The sequence below is a fragment of the Rhagoletis pomonella genome, unplaced genomic scaffold (genome assembly GCF_013731165.1).
Source record: "Rhagoletis pomonella isolate Grant_MI unplaced genomic scaffold, Rhpom_1.0 Rhpom_scaffold_00006, whole genome shotgun sequence".
Classification (NCBI taxonomy): Eukaryota; Metazoa; Arthropoda; class Insecta; order Diptera; family Tephritidae; genus Rhagoletis; species Rhagoletis pomonella.
In genome coordinates this window covers 76,724,331-76,745,159 of record NW_023458560.1, presented here as the reverse complement: position 1 = coordinate 76,745,159, position 20,829 = coordinate 76,724,331, and the positions used below count along the sequence as shown (strand labels likewise).

Sequence of the window (20,829 nt, the reverse complement as noted above, 5' to 3'; positions counted from 1 at the left end):
CTTTAATCAACGCTATGAATTGTTGTTTCATTTGTTTCGATGTTTACGATCGGCTCCAAAATAAATGGAAAATAACAATGCAAGCCCTTATTTGGGAGGTAGGTATTAATTTTAATTCGACATAATATCTTTTATTTGCATGGAATACTCGTAGCAGTTAAATTTTTCGCATATGCATTACATACATACGCGGCGAGCATTTGGCTTTTGGCGTTAAATTCATGGTGAGTAGAAAAAGGGTGCCATAATTTTTTATAACATCAGCACGAAACGAAAACGTGTTTGGGCTTTCAAAACAACGAAATAATAGGTTTTTCGACGCCTGAAATGCGTTTTGGATTAAATGTTTCAAGTATTTGTAAACAACGCAAACAACACGGCAACCATACAATAAATCAGAAATAAAAATGTAGAAATTTAAAAGTTTTTTGAATGTCGAAATAAAAAAGGTCGATAAAAAAAACCAAAATGTTAAAACCAACTTGGAAACATAATTTTTAAAATATTTTATTAAAATCCACTAAATGTTCATCTTTTGTCATTAGGGGTCTTCACATCGAGCTCGTTGCTTCGTTAGTTGGTAGTTTTACTTATATTTTTTTGGATTTACAAAAACTAGCACCCCTATTGCGAGTGTCAACTAGTAGTAGATAAACGCACTTTTACAAGTAGCGAAGGAACTTTCTTCGAGTTTAACAGATTTCGCCCCATAGCATCGATGTTGGGCCAAAAATTAAAAAAAAAATTCTAGATAAAAATCTATTCCCACCCATGTTGTCATATTTAATTATTGATAAAAAATGAGCTTGAATTTTTAAGCAAATCGATTTTAATTAAATCGAACTAAGTTTTTGAAAAAAGTGGTATCCTTTAATAAATATTTTATATGTTAATATGTGTCATAAGCTAAGGTGGTTTGGCGAAAAGAATTCAAACCCCTAAAATATTAGCCACATTGCGAGAGTCGTTTTGAACGCAAGTCCTTTTTCGAGAGTCGAATGGTATCGAAAATTTTATGCCATTCCCTAAAATTTCGACTCGACTAGTGTATTAAAACAGAAAAACTTGGCAGCACTTTACTTATTTCAGCACGTAGCACAGTAGACAGTGCCAACGTTGTCGAGTCGTACAATTTAGCCTAATTTACGACTTACGCAATGAGGCTGAATCTTTAGTCGAAATTTGAGCGATTTTACATATTCATTACATTATTCCGATAATATTTTTCGATCTTATTATATTCGAAATTTTTTTCTCCACCTTTTTGGTTTTTAAAATTAAATATTTTATGGCTGTGGTTTTTGTTCACTTCTTATTGAGAACCAGCACTAATAGGCTTAGCTAATTATCACGTTTCATGCGACAAATATCAATTCGTAATAGAGGATAATGGAACGCAAGCGTTTATCGTGCATCGTACGAATTCAAATAATATATTTATCCCAAATTAAGTCAATTGAATGGCTAACTGTTTTGGGTACAAGTATTGCACTGGAAAGTTATTAAAACTTGAAATAAATCAAGTACAATCATTTCTGAATACCGGTAAATGTAAATAAAACTCAGTACTTTAAAGTATCTAAACGACAGTTCATACTGAGTACTTCGTATCGATCCGGAGTATTTTTGAGTACTGAGTACTTTCGAGTTCTTTTAAGTTCTGAGTAGATACTTTCGAGTTCTTTTGTGAGTAACTACTGAGTACTTTGGAGTACTCAGTATCGATACTTTTTAAAATCGGGTACTGTCGTTCCTTTTGACTTGACTCGAGTTCTGAGTACTTTTGGCATCGATAGTGCCCAACACTACTTATAATATTCATACCAATGCAGCGTCATTCATTCAATTCTGTATTACCTACGATTAGCGCATATCCAAAAAAAAGTTTGAGTTATTTTTTGAAATAAATCAAATTGAGTGAAACATCTGTCCTACTCCAAACAAACTCACTCAATGGCTCATTGCTGCGGCTTGGCGTTTTAGTTAGTGCTGTTGCATTTGAAGCTTTTCAATTTGGCGGAACAACTTTTAGTTTTGTTTTGAGCGGCAAGCGGCAAAGAAGTTGTAGCGGCAAAATGAGAATTTAGTGTCGCTGACATTGGATTGCTTAAACTTAAACGTAAACGTATTGTTTTTTTGTAATTCTAACGATAAACAAGTTGTGGCTCATAGAGGTGCTGCCGATTGTGCGTTAGATGAATGTGAGTAAGAAGAATATTAATAACAAATTTTGTGTACAAATGCGGTGAACAACAAATATATTTACTATAGAGATGATGTTGAAAGATTAAAAAAAAAAAAACACTTAGATGAAGACTAACGGTGTTATTACAATGAAGTGACATTTTCATAAAAAATTTCGATTTATAAAGCAGTTAAAGTCTTCTCTTTTTTTTATAAATTTGGGTGTAAATAAATAAAATAAAATAAAATTAAATAGATAAAAAAGAAACACTAAGGCAAGCAAAGCAAAATCAATATTGATGAAAAACACTTTTGTATTGCTTTTACATCACCTCACTTTTTATTGTCACTTTGAAACCAACTAAAAGCCGACAAATTGGCTCAAGTGAACCTCTCAGTTGGCAGGAAAGAAAAAGTCGCATACAACAAATGCCTAATTTGTATCAGTTCAACCGCCTGAAGTTTTTATTTTAATTTTGCCTTGAGAGTCTTTAATCATCGCGCTCAATGGACAATTTATTTAAAATGTCAGCCTTGATGCATATCGAATACTAAAGTCGAGTGATGATCAGCAGATCTGCAAAAGCGCATGTAACGAATGTATGTAAATGATGTCAGTATACAAATGTACATATGTACTATTTATATTACCGCTCACGTACATATATACATATATATATATACTAATACATAGTCGTTAAATTGCAAAGAAAGCATTAATTACCGGCTGAAGCAGCCGCCAAAGTGTGCAAATGCGCTAAGCAACGGTAGTAATACATTAAAAAAAAAAAAAAAAAAAAAACAATTCATTGTACACAAAAGTAGCGAAATTTTGGTTTGTCAGCGGTGCAAGACAAACAATGATGTAATTTCGGTGTGACTAAATGCCCATAAACTTTTGGGAATTTTACTAGCAAGGCGTGACATAAAAGATTTAATAAGTATGTATTTGCAAATATACAGAACAAATTAAATTTCCAACGAAATGCAATGCATTTAATAAATACATTTAAATTTTGTTCTAAGCACTTAGGCGAGAACATTTAAAATGATTTCAGTTTTATTTTTGGTTAAATAATCATTTGAGCGAATGAAAAGCGAATGGCAAAGCATTTAAACGAAGCCGTTAAGCCTTGAAACCAAACCAAACCAAAGACTTAAGTTGCAAACCTGATTCAGACTGTATGTGTGTATGTATGTATGTGCGCGTCAAAGCAAAGCACAGCACATTTGCTGTGAATGCGATCTAGCACGTTCGCGCGTGATCGGTTCACTAGCTAAAACTGCATACACACACACATACATATGTATGTATACAATTAGCTAGCGGTTTGCCTACCTGTCTTTCACTTGGCGTTTATACTACAAAATATTTTGGGTAACGCAAAAAAAAAAAAAAACTCTTTGACAGCTTAAAATTCACTGTCGCTCCCGCGACCGCTACACAGAAAATTCGTTAGGGCGCACATGCTTATAAATTGTATTTGTGTTGAAGCACGTTTGTGTTAGATATATTTTGTGTGCAGGTACATACATACACATACATACATATTTGTATGCCCAAACGTGTGCCGATAAATTTATGCGCATATATTTAATGTCGCGACGCCAAAAACGAACAAATAAAAACAAGTAGAACGTTGAAATGCCGGCTTGAAATGCGCTGCACAGCAGTTGAGTAGTTAAAAAAAAAAAAATAAATAATAATTTTTAAAGAAAAGCGAACACCTAAAGGTCGGATCACATTGTTGGTACATTTTCGAAACTTGTATATTTTTTTTTATTGTATCTATTTATTAGCACAAACTACAAAAATTGGAACGAAAATTTCTTTAGCAACTATAAATTTGAACAATGTGTATATAAAAATAGTCTCTCCTGATTGGCACTAGTCTAAATATTTGTTTTCCGATCACACGATTGGGGTACCAATTTACTCTACATTTTGAGCAAGTGCGCAGTCGTCTGATCCGGCCTTAAAGGTAGTAGAAAATTTAGATAAAAAAAAACTGAAGCATTAAGTTTCTATGATAAGTAGGTAGAGTTGTTTAGAAGACGGCCAGAGAGATACCCTTTGTTTTCGGCACCTAATGGCAAACTGAGTCTACTTTTGAAGAAAGTACTACGTCGTTGGCTATTCAACAAGGGAACAATGCAGAGTTCGGTAAAGAAGGCTAAAACTAAAAGTGTTATTATAGCTGGATGGCATCTGGACGATAACTTAAGGGTGCTTTACTGATTTGTGTGCAATGGCAACGGTATTTCAATCGGAAGTCTTTGCAATACTGAAAGAGGCAGACTGGATAATTGGCAAAAGGTAGCGCGGAAATAAAATCAGTGTCTGCATGCAATTACATCTAAGCTGCCCTAAAGGTATTGAAAACTGAACTCCGTTATGTGATGGAACAAGCTTGAACTTGTCGGGTGATAGGACACTGTGGTGATCACCGTAGGCCATTATAGATATAATGTGTACATCTTGTTTGCCAGACTTAAATGGTACATTTTTGGATCGGATGGATTAAGAGTGGAGGAGCTACATTCTCTTTCCCTCAACAAACTGCTAAGATTCATAAAATAGTCTGGTAGGTTTGCAGAGGAGCAATGAATTCCCATCACAGCTGTATATATATATATCACTATCCTCTAAATAATCCCTCTTGGCTTTAAGTACAATGGGCCTGGGTGTTTGGAAAATTGTTTTGGTTTGGTGGATTAAACTGCAGTTGCCGTCCTACGTTTTTTTTATTTCAAGCAAGGAAAAAGTTATGTGCAAAATTTGGTGCTGCAATCCCCAAAATACATGTTCTCCAATGTTTCATGAATTTCTACGGAATTTCGGTGAAATAGTGGCCACAACGGCGTTCGATTATTCAACTTTTTTCCAAAACCGGTTTTCGAGTTATTCGAAAAATGGAAACCAGTTTTATTTTACATAGTTTTAATACCGTTTCTTAACACCTTTATTTCAAAATGGAGAATATGGCTATATTTCCGATAAATATCAATAACGCCAACGCTGATGCCAAATTTTCATTTTTATAGATCCGAAGGCGACTCAGTCGTATGCGTAACAAGAACTATTTTGAAAAAAAAAAAAAAATGAGAAGGATCTGTAGCGCCAACTAAAAACAAGAAGAGGTCGTGGATTTACACTATGTACATTAGGGTGGTCCAAAAATGCATGTAAAAAAAAAGTAAAGTCCGAATTTTTATGCTCTCACCCCCTAGGATTGTTCTATATCGAAGAAAAGTATACCCCTTTTTTTGTAGAGGTCGCTCAAAGCGCTCAAAATTTTCCAAGTATTTTGCATGAGGAAAAAAGAACTTTTCGTGGAAATGGTATAGAATTCTCGAAAATCAATATTTTTCGATCAGAAGACTCTGTTTCTCTTCAACAGATTCCCAATAAAAAACCTAATTATATTTTTAACAATTTATTCTTAGTAACTTTATTTTATAGGACCGCCAACACCCTCTAGAAAATGCCAGAAAATGCAATGAGGGGGATAAATAATATATTTTCATTATTAAAACATGGTTAAATAAATAATTAAATATTGTTATTGGAAGTTTCCTGAAGAGAACCAGAGTTGTCCGGTCGAAAAATATTGATTTTAAAGAAATATTGATTTTAAAGAAAGAACCATTTCCACGAAAAGTGGATTTTTTCCCATACAAAATACATACTTTGAGCGACCTCTGAATATTTTTTGATTTCAAAATAAAAAAATTATGGTTATACCTCTTTCGATATAGAACCATCCTAGGGGGTGAGAGCATAAAAAATTCCGACTTCACTAATTTTGGACCGCCCTAATGTACATACACCTTATAAGACTTAACACCACTGAATACAATGATTGACGACTAGGATAACCAAACATTGCTTATTTTTTTAACAGCACTGTATTTAATGTACATATACATATATGTATACTACTTTAAAATATATTCGAAAACAAACATAAGTGGCAATAAAAAATGGCAGGTGAATGGGGCTTCTAACTAGTTCAACCGCGTTATGAACTTGAACGCTGAGAAGTTCGAGTGTTTAGCAATTATGTTTATGAACTTCTTATTTGAATTTGAATATGTTAATGAGTGCAAAAATTATAATTATAATTATTTATGTATACATACATACATACATGTGTAGTTATGTACATAAAATTAAATTGTTAGAGGTTTTTTACAGCATCCCACCAGAGGCATTTGCAATGGCTTTAGAGAGCCATTGACTAAAGTGTATTTCCAAAATGAATCAGCAAGACAGAGTTTATTTGCGTACTAGAATTTATTTGCGTTTGGCTTTTGTTAGTGAAGTTGGAAGTTTTATTTGCAATTTGCGAGTTTTTTTTTTTTAATATAATGGCTATGGGAATGTCGAAAATCTTGTTGTTACATAAAGAAAATAGCTTATTCTGTAGACTTCTGTGGCACACATAAAAAGCCATTTAATTTTAAGGCCACAGACATTTGTGAAGCACTCAATATAGACTGCCTACTGAAGGTTTTCTTGATATTAGACAGAGAACTTAAAAAGTGTTGGCAACGCCGCACAGTGGAACAAAATTTAATATCTCGTGAAGCAATAGTGGAATAAAGGTAGAAAAAAATATTTTAAACCTTTTGGGATCGAGAATTCAAGAAGAAAAACTAGTCTCGTTGGATAAAATAATTACCTTAGTATTTAAATTGACCTTGAAAAAAACTGTATGCAACGAACTTTTTAAAAGTTTAAAACATATCTATATACGTGTTATTTTTGTGTCAAAGGAATCAATTTTCATTGTCGCAAAACCGAAAAATATATTTCAACTTTGTTTTTTTTTTTCTTTAAAGCGCATTGTATGCTGTTTGAGGTAAACAAATTTTGGGGTTCTCCCGTTTTTGGTCTAAAGCCGCACGCAATCTACTTAAAAAAAGTTCAAAATATGTTTTTGGTGGTTCTTGTCACCAAGTAAATGGATTCCTTGAACCAAAAAAAGAAAAATATATATTTAAAACTTTTTGAAATTTCCCATCTCAAAAGCTTTAATACACCGTTACATTTATTTCGCTATTTGGGCGCTTACATACATAGTATTTGATTAAAAAAAAAAAAACGCGATTAAATTCTTTTTCGAAAATTTCAGCATACATACATATGCACTTACGCTACGAAATGCTTATAGCAATAAGACTTTTATCTCGAGTGTATCAGCAAATAATTCAAGGCGTACCATCACATCTCTTGAGAAGCTTACGTGCCAGTCTGGGTGAAATTTAGCAACACCGTTTATAACCACGACTGTCTGTTATTTAGAAAAAAAGTCAATAGATAATGATCGTCTCTCATTTTAAAATAAGTTTTTCAAAAGGACGAGTCAGAGGTCATAACGTTGCTTGATCATTGGGCTACTTTTATATCGGCACACAATAAATTGTTCCATTTTATGTGGGTTGCATAAAGTTTATGAGCTCACTCGAACACCAAAAAAATTTATGGATTAGTGGGTAAGAAATATATATGTACATAAATATGTGTGTATGTACACATGTACATTCATTTATACTCGTATGTATGTATGTACTTCTGTGCTCTTTGAAAAATCAAAGCGCCTTTGATCAGTCGAAACTATCATTGTATCCATTTTGGATTAAACTTATTTGCATGCGTACAATGCGAAAGCACAAAAGCTTAAACAAAGGAATAGAAAGGTGCACAAATTCGCTTGTGTGTCCACTTTAGCGGTTACGTAAATATAGACTACTACAAACAAATGACTACAATAGAGGCGGTGACGCTATGTGGCAAACGAATGCAAAATTGTTTTGAAGTTGTGATTGGACAAGGTCGTTGAATAAGAAAGTACTGAAGAAAAAAAAAATGAAGAAAAATCGAAACTATTTACAGACATCAATGTTATTGTGCAGAATGCTTTTGTATTGCGTTGTAGGCTTATTTTTTTTTGCATAAAATGTACTCATTCATAAACTTGATTGCTAAATTCATGCTGGGAAAAGATACATATGTATGTAAAATTTAAAAGGGAAATAATTTAATTTTCAATTGAAGCGGTTAACAAAGGACTTCTTAGGATCGTTTTTTTTTCAAGTAGCAAAATTTGTGCATAAATGCCATCTAAATTTTAAAATTAAGTTGACAAACTGCCCTTTAAAACTCAAAAATCAGGTTAATCATATAACTGTATCGTTACTTCCTTAATTTCAAATTTAAATATTGCAAATAAAAACATTTCAATTAATAACTAATATAATTATCTATTTTCAGCATTACGCAGATTGATCCCAAGTTGAAGTATTAACTAGTATAGAAAAGGGAGAATAAAAGTAAAAGAAAACCTGCAACAATAACATCATCACCGACTACAGTATTTCGTTGTGCTAAATATTTCAACTCCACGAGCAGGTTCATTCCCGTTAAAATTAACATATTTTATCATACTCCGTCGAGCCCAAATCGAGAAAAACTATTAGCCACAAGCGCTAAATAATATTTGTAGCTTCAGTAATAGATTACGAAATAGTAAAATAATCACGAAACTACAGTTGAAGCAAAAAAACAACAACAATATTACAAAATGGCCTCCAAGACGCTTCGAACTGTATGCGCCATTTTACTCTTCACCACCTTGGCTCTATGCAAGGATAATTTGCGCGTCGCTTACGAATGGAAGGAGATGGATTACAAGTACGAGAATGCTGAAGCGCGTTGGACGGCTATTGAAAACCATGAATTCCGCCCAGATAATGTGATACCTTTTGGATTGGAAGTTTATCGATCGCGCATGTATGTAGCGTTGCCACGTTGGCGCGATGGTGTACCGGCGTCATTGGCCTACTTTGATCTCGATGGTGAGTTGAAATCGGTCATAGACACTGTGTATTGACTCGAGAGTATTTTTTATTGGTTTTGTTTCCCTGGTGGCTCCAAGCGAAATTCTGCGCTTAAGTGTAAAAAAGACCCATAATAGAGGTGCTAAAGAGTTAATTATGTGAGGATAAAATTGCTTGACAAATTATACCACTACTAGTCACTGAGTACAAGAAGGGCAGTGAAATAGTAGTACTCCACGCTTTCAATTTCTTTCTCAGCAGCTGGAGCTAACATGCCCTTCTATCAGACAGTGAACTGTTTTAATTCTGGTCACTAGCCTAAGTAGAGGGCGTTTTAGACGAATGATTTGTCGTATCGTTCTATACGTGGGTTCTTCCGACCATTTTTTTTCGCCTTCTCGACGAAGTATGATTTAGGCCATCCTATGCAGCTAGATAGAGGTACATATGTATGTCCGTAACGGGAGAACGAGTTGACATCTGACGGGGATATTTCCTTCCTCACAAGCTCGTCTACCTTGCAATTACCCTGTCTCTATCACCTGTCATTCAATGTCAATGTGGGTAGTAAACTTAGAAGCTAACTTGCTAAGAACTTGTCTACATCCTCTGCAATTTTCGACGAGGTTTCACAGCATTCCAGTGACCTTATAGCTGCTTGGCCATCGGAGTGGATGGTTACTAAAGGCAGATTAAGAGAATAATCAATATGCCAAAGTGCAGCCCCTTTTATGGCTGATTTGAAAGACTAAAACAGAGATTTAGTAAAAGGTCCTTCGAGTTTATCACGTCTTCTACTCTTAGTTTTAGCCTAAAGCTACCCATGTATAAGGCTGTAGAGCAGTGTCGGGCACACTCATACTATTACATATTGAAAAGTGTGTGTTAGCAGCGCAGTCTTGCTTAACAGCAATTGCTTTGATTTGCTTATAGTAAGGCCGTCAACGTCTTATATAAGAACACGCAACGCTACTTCGAGGTTACTGCCCAGTCAACGTCACCAAGGCCTGCTTATAGTATGGGAACAGTGGTGCAATCGCGAAATTTTCGATTGAATTTCTGGTGGATTTAATTTTTTTATTTATAGATAATTAAATTCAAAAGGGGTTTAAGCAGCTACTTTTTAGAATTAATTTTATTAATTTTAATGTTGAAATATCAACAAAATATAGAAAAATTCAATTGCCGTTTATTGTTTTTGATCGGTCGGTCGATCAAATTTTTATTTGATCAAAACATTTAATTATAAAACACAAAAAATTAAGAAAAGTAGCCCCTTAAACCTCTAAAGAGTGTAATTAACTTTCAATGAAAAACAATTAAAATCCTTCAAGAATTGTAGGCTGTAGACCTTTTTAAATAGTAAATTTGTCATTTGCACCACTGTGCGAAGTTGGCAGCAAAAGACAATGTATTCATGCCAAAAATGCCCGATACTGCTTTAGAGTTACATATCTCCAAAACACCAGATCGTAGTGGTTAAAATCTTCTATGAAAAAAATTGTCGCTAAATGGTATTACAGATATCAGAATACAAGAAATTCGTTCAAAGTCAATTTATAAAATTACTGTAACTGTAACATGATTGAATTTGGGACCAAAAAGGGTACAACTTAACTCAGTGGAAAAAAATATTGTGATGAGATGTAGTAGAAATAGCCTCTTGGAGCTTGACTGTCTCGAGTGGAAACGACCGTTTGGGCTTTTATTCGTTGAAGGTCCTGTAAAAAAAACAAACACCAAATTGCTTCACAGTGTCAACTTTCCACTAACACTTTGATTTGTGATAGACATTAGTGCTCCTTACCAACATCTCAGTACATACATACATACATATTTATTTTTTAAGATAAAAAAAAATAGACAGAAAATAGCAATCAGCCTAATCAGATTAATTTTATATAAATTCTATAGACTTGACTTAGTATAGTAATCTACTCAAACTAATATTTGCCTTGTTTCCTCGTATTAGCTAAACAAAAGAATTAATAAATATGTATAAGACTATGAAGTTCACTTTAAGTTACTTTAAATTCAAAGTCATTGCAATTTTATATTCAGAATTTATTGCATTCAATCGTCATGGGAAATAATGTACCTCATCGTTATAGAAATTTATGTATATATGTACATATGTACAAACAAACAAGTGTACATGATGTATGTATGTGTTCTACTGAGTTGAGTTTGAGTGTAAAATATTAAAATTAATCCATTAATAAACTCAAGCTTTGCGCAAAGACCGGTTGGACCATTGCTTACTCAACTGCACCCACATAACAATTTTCAAATCACATCTGGTTACATGTGTATGCCAATAAAATACAGTAAAATATTTTTTGTGCTGTTTTCATTGGCAACATATTAGTCATGGGGGGAAATACGAGCACATATTGATGCAGCCAAAAAAAAAATCTGTGTAAAATAATTTTGGCGGTGAGAATGCGTGAAGTCATACAAAGATATACATATGTAAGTGTAAGAGTACATATGTATGTACATTAGGGTGCCTCACCAACAAGCTGCAGTTATTATATTGTAAGACTTTCGCCAAAATATTTCGCAAATTATTAAGGTTTACGTAAACTGGACCGAAAATTCTTATTATTTTGATGGCGCTGAAACAATTTGTAAAAATTTTAAGCATACCTTCTAAGCATAAACTGGCTTATTAAATATAGTTTAGAAATAAAAGAGGCTGATGCTTTGCATTGATGCAACTTGGAACTCAGCCACTCTTCTACGACTACTACTCTGAAATGTGTTTTTGGAAAAGAATATTTTTGAAAACCAATTTGATTTAAAAAAACGGGTTTTATGAAAATTTTTTCAAATCGGTTCAGTTTATATAAATTTTAATATTTTTCTGAAATATTTTATAATTCCGATGGGAAAACAGTACCGATTATTTTTTTTTTTTGACTGACGCACCCTAATGTACATATGTATTTGTGCGGGCTATATATGTACACACATATGTACACATATACATACATAGATAGTATTTTTGTAAGCATCAATGAACTCTGGTATACGAATTCACTGAAGGCATAGAACTGTTAATTTGGTAAATACTTCGCCTTACACGGTTATGACACATAAGCTGAATAACCAAATAAATGCAAAAATCAAACAACAAGTGAAGTAAAACTCTAATTTGTTTGTTATTCTCTTAGATATCTCGCTTAGATTATCATTGTCAGACATATTGAAATCTTGATTTTCTGCTTTTATTTACGCTTTTAGCTTGAAGACATAAGAATATTAGTAAGAGCGAAAGAAACAAAAATATGCATTTACCACGTTTCATTTCCAATGCCTTTAGCTTTCTTAAATTTATTTACCTGCAAAAGCAAATATTAATTCTGAATACTCAGAACTTTTCAAATATTTTTTATGACAAATCATTTGCAAGTTTACCTACTCGTTACTACCTAAGCACCTCTTTTAATAAAAATAAATGATTTATTGACAATAAATCGTTTGTTTTGTTCACCACTTCGTAGTAGTTAGTTAAAAAGTTGTTTGCAAAGAAAAAAAATAATAAATCGTCTCCTCTGGGTCTGAAAAGAAATTCACGATTTCATGCTAATTAAAAAAATAATCTAAACAACCAGTTAAGGTTTTTATTGGCCATAAAACTTCATAACGACTTGTTGACTTAACACGTTGAATGCCAATGGAAGCGCGTACATAGTGTAAGGCTTTCGCTGTAAATATATCCCAGGATTACCCTTATAATTTGTTTTATTTCACCAAGGTTTAAAACAGATTATATCGGAGCTCAACGAGAGGGTTAGAAGTTGTGTTAATAGATACAATACTGTGACCGGCACCATAGCTAGACGGGGAGTTAAGGCTGTGCATTCAGCTATTCATCAGAGCCCGAATCAAGGCATCCTCGGTTGAGTGAAATTCAATTTAAAATTTATTTTTATATTTATTATATTTATCGAAACGAGCAGTCATTCGATCACTGATGCCGTGATTCGTACTCTGATGCAATCATACATATCTTAATATCAAGCTAGGATTTGTCAGGGATTAATACTAAACAGCCGCAAAATACCCCACAGAGAGCATTCACATACACTGATGATACGCGAGAGTTAAAACGCCCAAACCTATGAAAAATTTATGAGAATAGCCCCAACCTAATAAGATCCTCTCCTCCGATTCCTTTAGCATTCCGCACCCAGGGTGGCAGCTTGGTTTATATTGCTAGTAGGTTTCGGCTGGATCCTCAAAGCAAGACTTTGTTTCGGTATACATATTCTTTTTTTGATTTCGTTACTCTCCATTTACTTAGAGTGTTTTAAGGAAAAATTATTAGATTTCGAGGAATCCAATAGTTCACAATTTTCAAAGCATTTCCATTTTAAATAAACTTTCACTAAGTCGAGCGAAGCATCTTTCTAGGACCTTCAACCTACCGTAACCTACGCCAAATACTCGCATCAATTCACCTATTTATTTATGTACATATCTTCTTTTCAGACAAATCAACAAAATCTCCGTCGCTCACACCTTTCCCCAACTGGGAGGCTCACAGTCTGAGTGAACCCGATCCGGAGCTTGTATCACCCTTCCGCATACGCGCCGATCGCTGCGGACGCCTTTGGGTATTGGATTCACGCATCGCTGGCGTCTTGGAGAACACAACCATTTTCGGACCCGCTCAGCTGCTGGTGTACGACTTGCATAATGACAATCTGTTGCGTCGCTACCGTTTCCCCAGCAGTCATATAAAACAAGGTTCTTTCTATGCAAATCTAGCCGTGGAGGATGGCGACTGTGAGAATACTTTTGCATACGCTGCTGACTTGGGCGCTCCGGGTTTGGTGGTTTACTCATGGGCCGTAGATAATTCCTGGCGTGTGCAACACAATTTCTTCCACCCCGAGCCATTAGCTGGAAATTATAGCATTGGTGGTATAGAATTCCAATGGGATGACGGTTTGTACGGCCTAGCGTTGTCCAAGGCACAGTCAGATGGTTTTGCCACACTCTATTTCCATCCACTTAGCTCAACGACCGAATTCGCAGTTAACACTAGAATGCTAAGAAATAAAACCTTGGCTACATCTAGTGGTATCTATCATGACTTCAAAATACTTGGAGCGCGTGGCATAAACGGACAAGCTGGTGCTGCATTTGTAGATCCACGCACAGAAGTTTTATTCTATGCGCTGCCAAATTTGAATGCTTTGGATTGTTGGAGTACAAACAATGCTGAGTATTCCGCAAGCACGCAAGGCCGCGTGTATTCCAGCGCATTGGATTTGGTATTTCCGAGTGAAGTGAAGGTTGATGCGGAGGATAGATTGTGGGTGCTCTCAAATAATTTACAAGAATTCATTTACGATGAACTCTACCCGGGTAGAGTAAATTATCGCATTTTGACAGCGAATGTGGTGGATGCCATCGAGGATACAGCGTGCGATACCAAACAGAAACCGTTGCCAGAGATTATGAAGAATGAATTAGATACAATACTGGATACAGTGGTAAATAGAACCGAGCAGGTGACGACAGCTGCTGGTGTGGCAACGAGAAGCTTAAGTGGCATAGCATTTGTTGGAGCGGTGCTCTTGGGTTTGGGAAGTTATTTAATTTAAGCTTACATAAGTGTGTTTTAGAGAGTAAAGCTTTTGAAAATATTTCGATAATTTCGTATATATATGTAAATACATATAATTAAACTCCGTGGACCATTGACAAAGCAACTTTTGTGTTTTTAACCGACTTCAAAAAAGGAGGCGAACATCAATTTGTCCGAATAATTTTTTTTCATTTGGCTTAGTTCGGATCAGTGGAAAATGAGGACACTAACGGTACTCCTAAATTTTTATATGAGCATTCAAGTTACTTGTTGTGTTTTTCTTTTTTTGCTTAAAAATTACTTATTAAAATGATAATTTTAGATGAAAAAGATGACATAAAACAAAAAACAGTTTTTTACTAAGCAATTTGTTAAGGGGGAATGTGCAACCATAGCGAAATATATATAATTGGTTAATACTTAATGAAGATATGGAATGAGAACTTTAAAACTGCAATACCTTAGAGAACTCGAGATAAGTTGCTTTGTCAAAAGTCCACAGTGTGGTATTTATAATTAAAAAAATTTGCAAAAGTGTACCTATTAAACTTTTTACCAATTGTAAATTTGTTAAGTAGATTAGGGTCACAGAAAGGCAACTGCAGTGTCAAAGCTATGTGAGAGCAAAACATTGTAAATTTCAGTTTCTAAAAAAATGTGTAAAATACTTACGAAATCACAATTTTTATAAATACACTGAATAATTTTGAGCCTAACTTTGCTTAAGCCATAAAATAAATACTTTAATATATTTTACAGTTTACTAAAGCAGCCAGAATTCTATATTTTTCCAAATAACAAGACGAAAAAAAACCTTTATGGTAATGTGTATATCGTCGATTGATGTGCAATCAGCAGTGTATGAGGTGGCACAGAAAAAAAAAACAATAAAGAAGATATATATAATGATACGATTACTAGGGAGAGCAGAGAAATTCAGTTAAGCGAGTTTTGGATTTCGCCTACAAATAAAATTGAAAACCACCACCTTCATCAATCCAGTCATATAGTGAATGAAAAGCAGTGAGTCCCAAAGGTATATACAACATGGAAAAGTAACAGAAGTAATAGGGGTATTCTCTGAGTCTTGCAAAGCCCTTGCGCGCTGCACGGATTGTTGAGATCGGGCTGAAGGTCTTCTTTCTGAAAAAAGCCACATAGGCAGGTGCCTAGGGTGGCATAATTTAGGGGCGGAAAAATTCGAGTTGAATTTTATTTTTTTTTTCAAGCTAGCTGCACTGAAAGTAGAATTTGTGTTTGTACATTTTAAGACATAAATTTGAGATTCAATTACGCAATCAGAAAATAGGACAGCACTGTTAGGTATGTATTTTTCATGATATTATTTAAATGATATAGTTAAAAATACTAATCTAGTATTTTTGAGATTATAACTTATGAAGTGAAAAAAGTTACTTGATGTTGGCTTTCTTTAAAAGTTGAAAACTTCTACTTAAGGCAAATACCACTTTTCCATCTTAAATTGTTATAAAAATATGGTAAATAACATAAATTTCAATATAAGAAACGACAAAATACAAAACATTTAAAATTTTCCAGCACTTCTGTAAATTTATTAAATTTCAATTGGCTACGCGAAATTTAACTACAAGCTGATATTATAAGAGCAGAAGAGCTTAAAAATCACCCTCAACTCCAAGTTGACCTTACAAACGCTCCCTGAAGTTCCAAAGTTAATATATACATATAAAGATGATCTACATTTCTACAAAGAAACCAAAATAAGAATCAATTTTTCATATACAACTCATTTTGTTGTTTAGTTATAGTGGCTATATCGACTGTTGTGTCAGTTGCATGACTATTCTGAGATCGACGTTCTGCTTCGTCCTGAAGTTGTTTTTCATGTTTTAGCTGCTTCTTAATAATGCCACCACAGAAAAATAGGGCCATCTGCAATAGGAAAAAGTTATCTGAAGTAAGTAAAAGAATTTCTTAAATATATTTGTAATTGCTTACATGCTCCAATATGCCGATCAGGCCGAGCACAGAGAGACCCAATAGGAAACCCAACGAACCGCCAATATCAGCAATGAATTGTGTGGCATCATAGCTGGGACTCTCTTCAATCATCTGTTAACAAATAAGTAAGAGTAACATAGAATAAAAATTAGCATTAAACATTACCGATACTAATTTTGTGGTGTAGTAAATCCATATTTGTGTATAGGACGCTCCCAAACTCATTGTTTTTCTATTTTGTACGTAGGTTGAATAAATGCGTGTATCGCAGCGTTGTATGCAGTTACATTCTACATCATCGTCACTAGCGTAGTAGCTGAAAATGCGAAACTAAGTTGAGAAAGAGAGAGCACTGTTTTGTTGCAAGAATGATAGAATACAAGATTGCGCCTATCAGAGAGGATTTTTGAGAATAACTTTGTGTGTGTGTGACGTCACACTGGTGCAATTGCGAGAGAGAAATGCCAAAACGTGAGCAAGAATGGAAGAAGAAGAAGAAAAAATGTTGCAAGCAAAACGTAAACAAGTTGCACAAGTGTGACGTCATACAAACAACTATTCTGTCAAATTCACTGAGAGAGGAAAACCGGGAACCGTGATTGGTGCAACCTCTATTTCTCTCAATCGTGGTTTTGTTGGCCTGCTTACATTCCATACTCTTTTACCAAATTTCGCATTGTTTTGCTGCTGTTGCACGGATTCTGGGGTATATCGCGCATCCAAGGACCAGTGCAGTTGGCTGTGGCGGCGAGCTCTTCGAAAACACATAACTCGGCACACTGAAAGCGGAATTCAGTTATGTTTAAGTCTATTCAGTTGGGGGGAGTAACAAATGTACATACATACCTTCATGTCACTGTAGCTGGGAATGGAAGAGCATGGCGTATCACGGGACTCTGTATTCGAAAACTGCTGGCTATGTAATTTTATTTCAATTTCCTCATTAATTTCTGCAAAAATATACTCTATGCGAGCGGCACCTTTTACATTGAGTTCTGCGGAAAAATAAATCGAAAGTATGCACTCATGGAGTCAAGTAAAACTGCAAAGATATAAGTTGAAGACGACTAAGCCCGTAACAAGCACCTTCAAGGGTTTTCTTTGTGGAGCTTTAAGCTTTTCGCCATCTCATACTCACCTGTGAATTCATGTCGATAGTCGTGTATGTAAACATGCCAACCTGGATTATTTTCCAATGTCATATCCGTTGTGGCGCTCGGATCAACGTGATGCGTAAGCATCAGAGAATAGCCGGTTGAGCGTGTGGTGCGCGTCAATTCTACTTTTGGCTTCAGTGTAAAACAGCGACCCAGATTGAAATGTAAGCTACTTTCGATTTGTAAATCTTTGAAAAGGTTACACAAAATTCTTAAGAAATTTATAATTCTTGCAGCTTATTGCTGGAACTTACTTTCCTTAAACCCATTAAGTCCATATTGTTCTCCCAGAAATGTTTCTTCCAAATCAAATGTTGAATTTTGAAAGAATTCATCAAGTTCCAATTCATTGAAAGGGTAAGCAGACCAACAGGTTACGTATTTTGGGTGCGGACATACGCCATTCGAAAGTTTCTGTTTGAACAAAAAAAAAGATGCATACACTGAGAAAAAAATAAAGCATATCGTGTTGGTTTCATCAGTGTTTTGTATACTTTAAACATATTTTTGTTTGCAACTACTTTTGTGTGAAATCGTAACCTCCCAGATGCTTTTTCATAATTGAGAAAAAATTAACGAAAAATAAAAATCGTATATATTTATGCGATATTTGCATACACTGTGGGGTAATTACACTGTAAAGAAAATCTCAAGTTCTGAAATGACACAAAAAAAAAAACGCAGAAACACGTGAAATTAAGATTGGGTCGTGGATTTCAAATCTGTACACCATTTTTCTAGATCAGGTATTTTTTCAAAGATATTTTAATTTTTACGCAAAAATTCTAATGCTAACAGGAAAAAAACACCAATCGATTGCAATTTTTTCCGCTTGAATTAAAGCCTGTTCTTTTGCAAACAAATCAAGCCATTAAAGACGAAAAATAATGAATAAATAAAAATGAATAAGAAATAAATGAAAATGTGAAATATTTGTTTTTTGCAGAAAATAATGCTACTCATACGCCACATCGCACATAGCATGAGTAATATTTTCCATTCTAAAGTTTGATTTTTTTTAATTGTAATGCAAACTTAAAATGAAAATTTCTTGGGCAAATGACCTGACCTAGAAAAACGGTGCCCAGATCCGCAATCTACGACCCAAACAAGTTTACGTGTCTCAGCATTTTTTGTGTAATTTTAGCGTCCCTGTAGTGTTATTGACCTTCACCGCGGTGGAAATAAAAATAATTTGAGGTTAGATTTTTAGAAAAACTGAAGAGTGGTTTTCTAGCTGAACTAACTAAAATACATTTTTTTTCTGTGCCACCTCATGCGTGGTATTGTAATTGGCGGATACGAGGTATTGCGCGCCAAGTGACGATTTGTCGTTCGAAAGCATGGTAAGGCTGTAGGGGCCTCTCCTTTGTTTGACAATATCAAACGCGCACACCAAATACAGGAGGAGCAGCTCGGCCAAGCACTAGCAAACCTGGAAGCATCTCATGCTATTCCTACTCATGACTTTCTGCTGGTATTTTCTTCTTTTTAAAAATACGCCTGCTTCTTCCCTTTTATGCCGGTACCGCTCAATTGTCGCGCGTGTCGGATTTAATCAGGCGACCCCCAAATGCTTTTATGCCGAGGCCCCTGCCCAACTACTAATCTCACATCAAATTTGTAAGCCGTCTGCTCGCTGCAAATTTTACGCAATCATAATCAGTCCATCCCTTTCCTATAGAGGGTTTGGACAGACAGCACAGCTTTTACAATCGCAAAAACTCGCAAATAACAACTTATTAGAAAAATAAATGGAAAAATCGGGATTTAAAAGCTAAAATAATAATAATAGATTGGCTAGTGTTTGGCCGAGCTTTTCCTCCGATTTGTGGCGTGCGCCTTGTTGATGATAACACACTCATCGAACATACACGAAGGGACCCACAGGTTTACGTCGACTGCGAAAAGCGAAAGTATTTTTTTTTTTATGAGAATCAGTTTTTCACTGCAAAATACACTCGGAAGTTTGCCATTGCCTACCAGGAGGCGACCGCTATTAACATAAATACACTTGATAAACTATTGAAAAATACTATTTGTCCTATACGCAAAATCGCCAGGTGCTTTATTTCAAATGCAGGCCAAAGTAGCCATAAACCTAATGTAAAACCTCTTAATTTTATCAAAAAAGATAAGTTTATGCAAATGTATGTATTATTGCACATATCCAAAATATGGTTAATCATTCAGAGCCCGATATTATAAGTAATCCGTTAATATACCATATCTTACATTCATCACAGTTTCCTTGTAAGGCGGATCGCGACAAATGGTAACAGCCGGCATTTCCATGGTGTCGTTCAAATTATAATACGAATGAGTTGATATCGGTGGGTCGTACAGTTTGGAAAAGCACTCGGTCAACTACACAAAATACAAAGGATATACAATTATTACCATAGCCGAGCACGCATTAATTTTGCTTTCATTAAACTACGAGTATTCACTAAATTTACACATATTTTGCAATAATATTTATTTCGCATATGCAAACATTTGACACTTTAAATTAAGCGATTTTCGATACCTGCACAATGACAATAATCGAGCACACAAACAATACTATATAACGTATTATTTTGCCAGGATCTCTCAATATCCAGGCCCAAAGCTCTCTCCAATAGCCCATAGTTGAGTGTTGAGGGCACTGGTGACGTCCGTTCTTCTCGTAATATGCGCCTATCAGTATGCACCGCTGAATTCAAACTGAAAGCACGCGCCGAGCACTGACTCTTGTTGACGCTTGTTTACACACGACGCCGAGCATCTTGACTGGGTTCCCACGACAAGTCACATTTGTCAATAGATAAAGTCTTATGATTTATTATCCATGTCGGTGGGACATTTGCGATTTGCTTATTCCGTAACGCTTGTCGCACTTTGATTGTACTATACTGTATCTACCCTGTGGGGAAAATCTCCAGTTCTGAACTGTTACGCTTCTAGTACATTTAGACCCAGTACTGGTTCGCGTTAAATCTCTTTTGCATGCAAGCAACTGGCGAATTTAACACGGCGATGTCCTAGGAAGTGTCAATTGCCCCCCACTGCATCCCT

At 35.0% G+C, this 20,829-nt stretch overlaps 2 protein-coding genes across 2 annotated transcripts; one reads left to right on the top strand and one right to left on the bottom strand.

Annotated features, from left to right (window-relative positions):
• The first annotated feature begins 1,954 nt into the window (after positions 1 to 1,954).
• Positions 1,955 to 15,568, top strand: LOC118741334 (protein yellow-like). The gene is made up of 3 exons (XM_036473271.1): positions 1,955 to 2,201; positions 8,462 to 9,045; positions 13,525 to 15,568. The coding sequence occupies exons 2-3, from the start codon at positions 8,772 to 8,774 to the stop codon at positions 14,643 to 14,645; spliced, it is 1,395 nt and encodes a 464-aa protein (XP_036329164.1). The 5' UTR covers positions 1,955 to 2,201; positions 8,462 to 8,771; the 3' UTR covers positions 14,646 to 15,568.
• A 782-nt stretch (positions 15,569 to 16,350) lies between these two features.
• Positions 16,351 to 20,401, bottom strand: LOC118741336. Its single transcript, XM_036473273.1, has 9 exons — positions 20,300 to 20,401; positions 20,005 to 20,136; positions 18,024 to 18,183; positions 17,751 to 17,957; positions 17,459 to 17,607; positions 17,261 to 17,391; positions 16,778 to 16,928; positions 16,610 to 16,723; positions 16,351 to 16,543 (listed from the first exon to the last, which is right to left on the bottom strand). The coding sequence occupies exons 1-9, from the start codon at positions 20,399 to 20,401 to the stop codon at positions 16,379 to 16,381; spliced, it is 1,311 nt and encodes a 436-aa protein (XP_036329166.1). The 3' UTR covers positions 16,351 to 16,378.
• Positions 20,402 to 20,829: the final 428 nt, after the last annotated feature.

Excerpts from the sequence above, each read along its gene's own strand:
- LOC118741334 (XM_036473271.1), top strand. The coding sequence starts at position 8,772 with ATGGCCTCCAAGACGCTTCGAACTGTATGCGCCATTTTACTCTTCACC. Across the intron at positions 9,046-13,524 it reads GGCCTACTTTGATCTCGATG|ACAAATCAACAAAATCTCCG; the intron begins GTGAGTTGAAAT and ends TCTTCTTTTCAG.
- LOC118741336 (XM_036473273.1), bottom strand. The coding sequence starts at position 20,401 with ATGGGCTATTGGAGAGAGCTTTGGGCCTGGATATTGAGAGATCCTGGC. Across the intron at positions 17,958-18,023 it reads ACTTAATGGGTTTAAGGAAA|ATTTACAAATCGAAAGTAGC; the intron begins GTAAGTTCCAGC and ends ACCTTTTCAAAG. Across the intron at positions 17,392-17,458 it reads CCAGCTACAGTGACATGAAG|TGTGCCGAGTTATGTGTTTT; the intron begins GTATGTATGTAC and ends TTCCGCTTTCAG.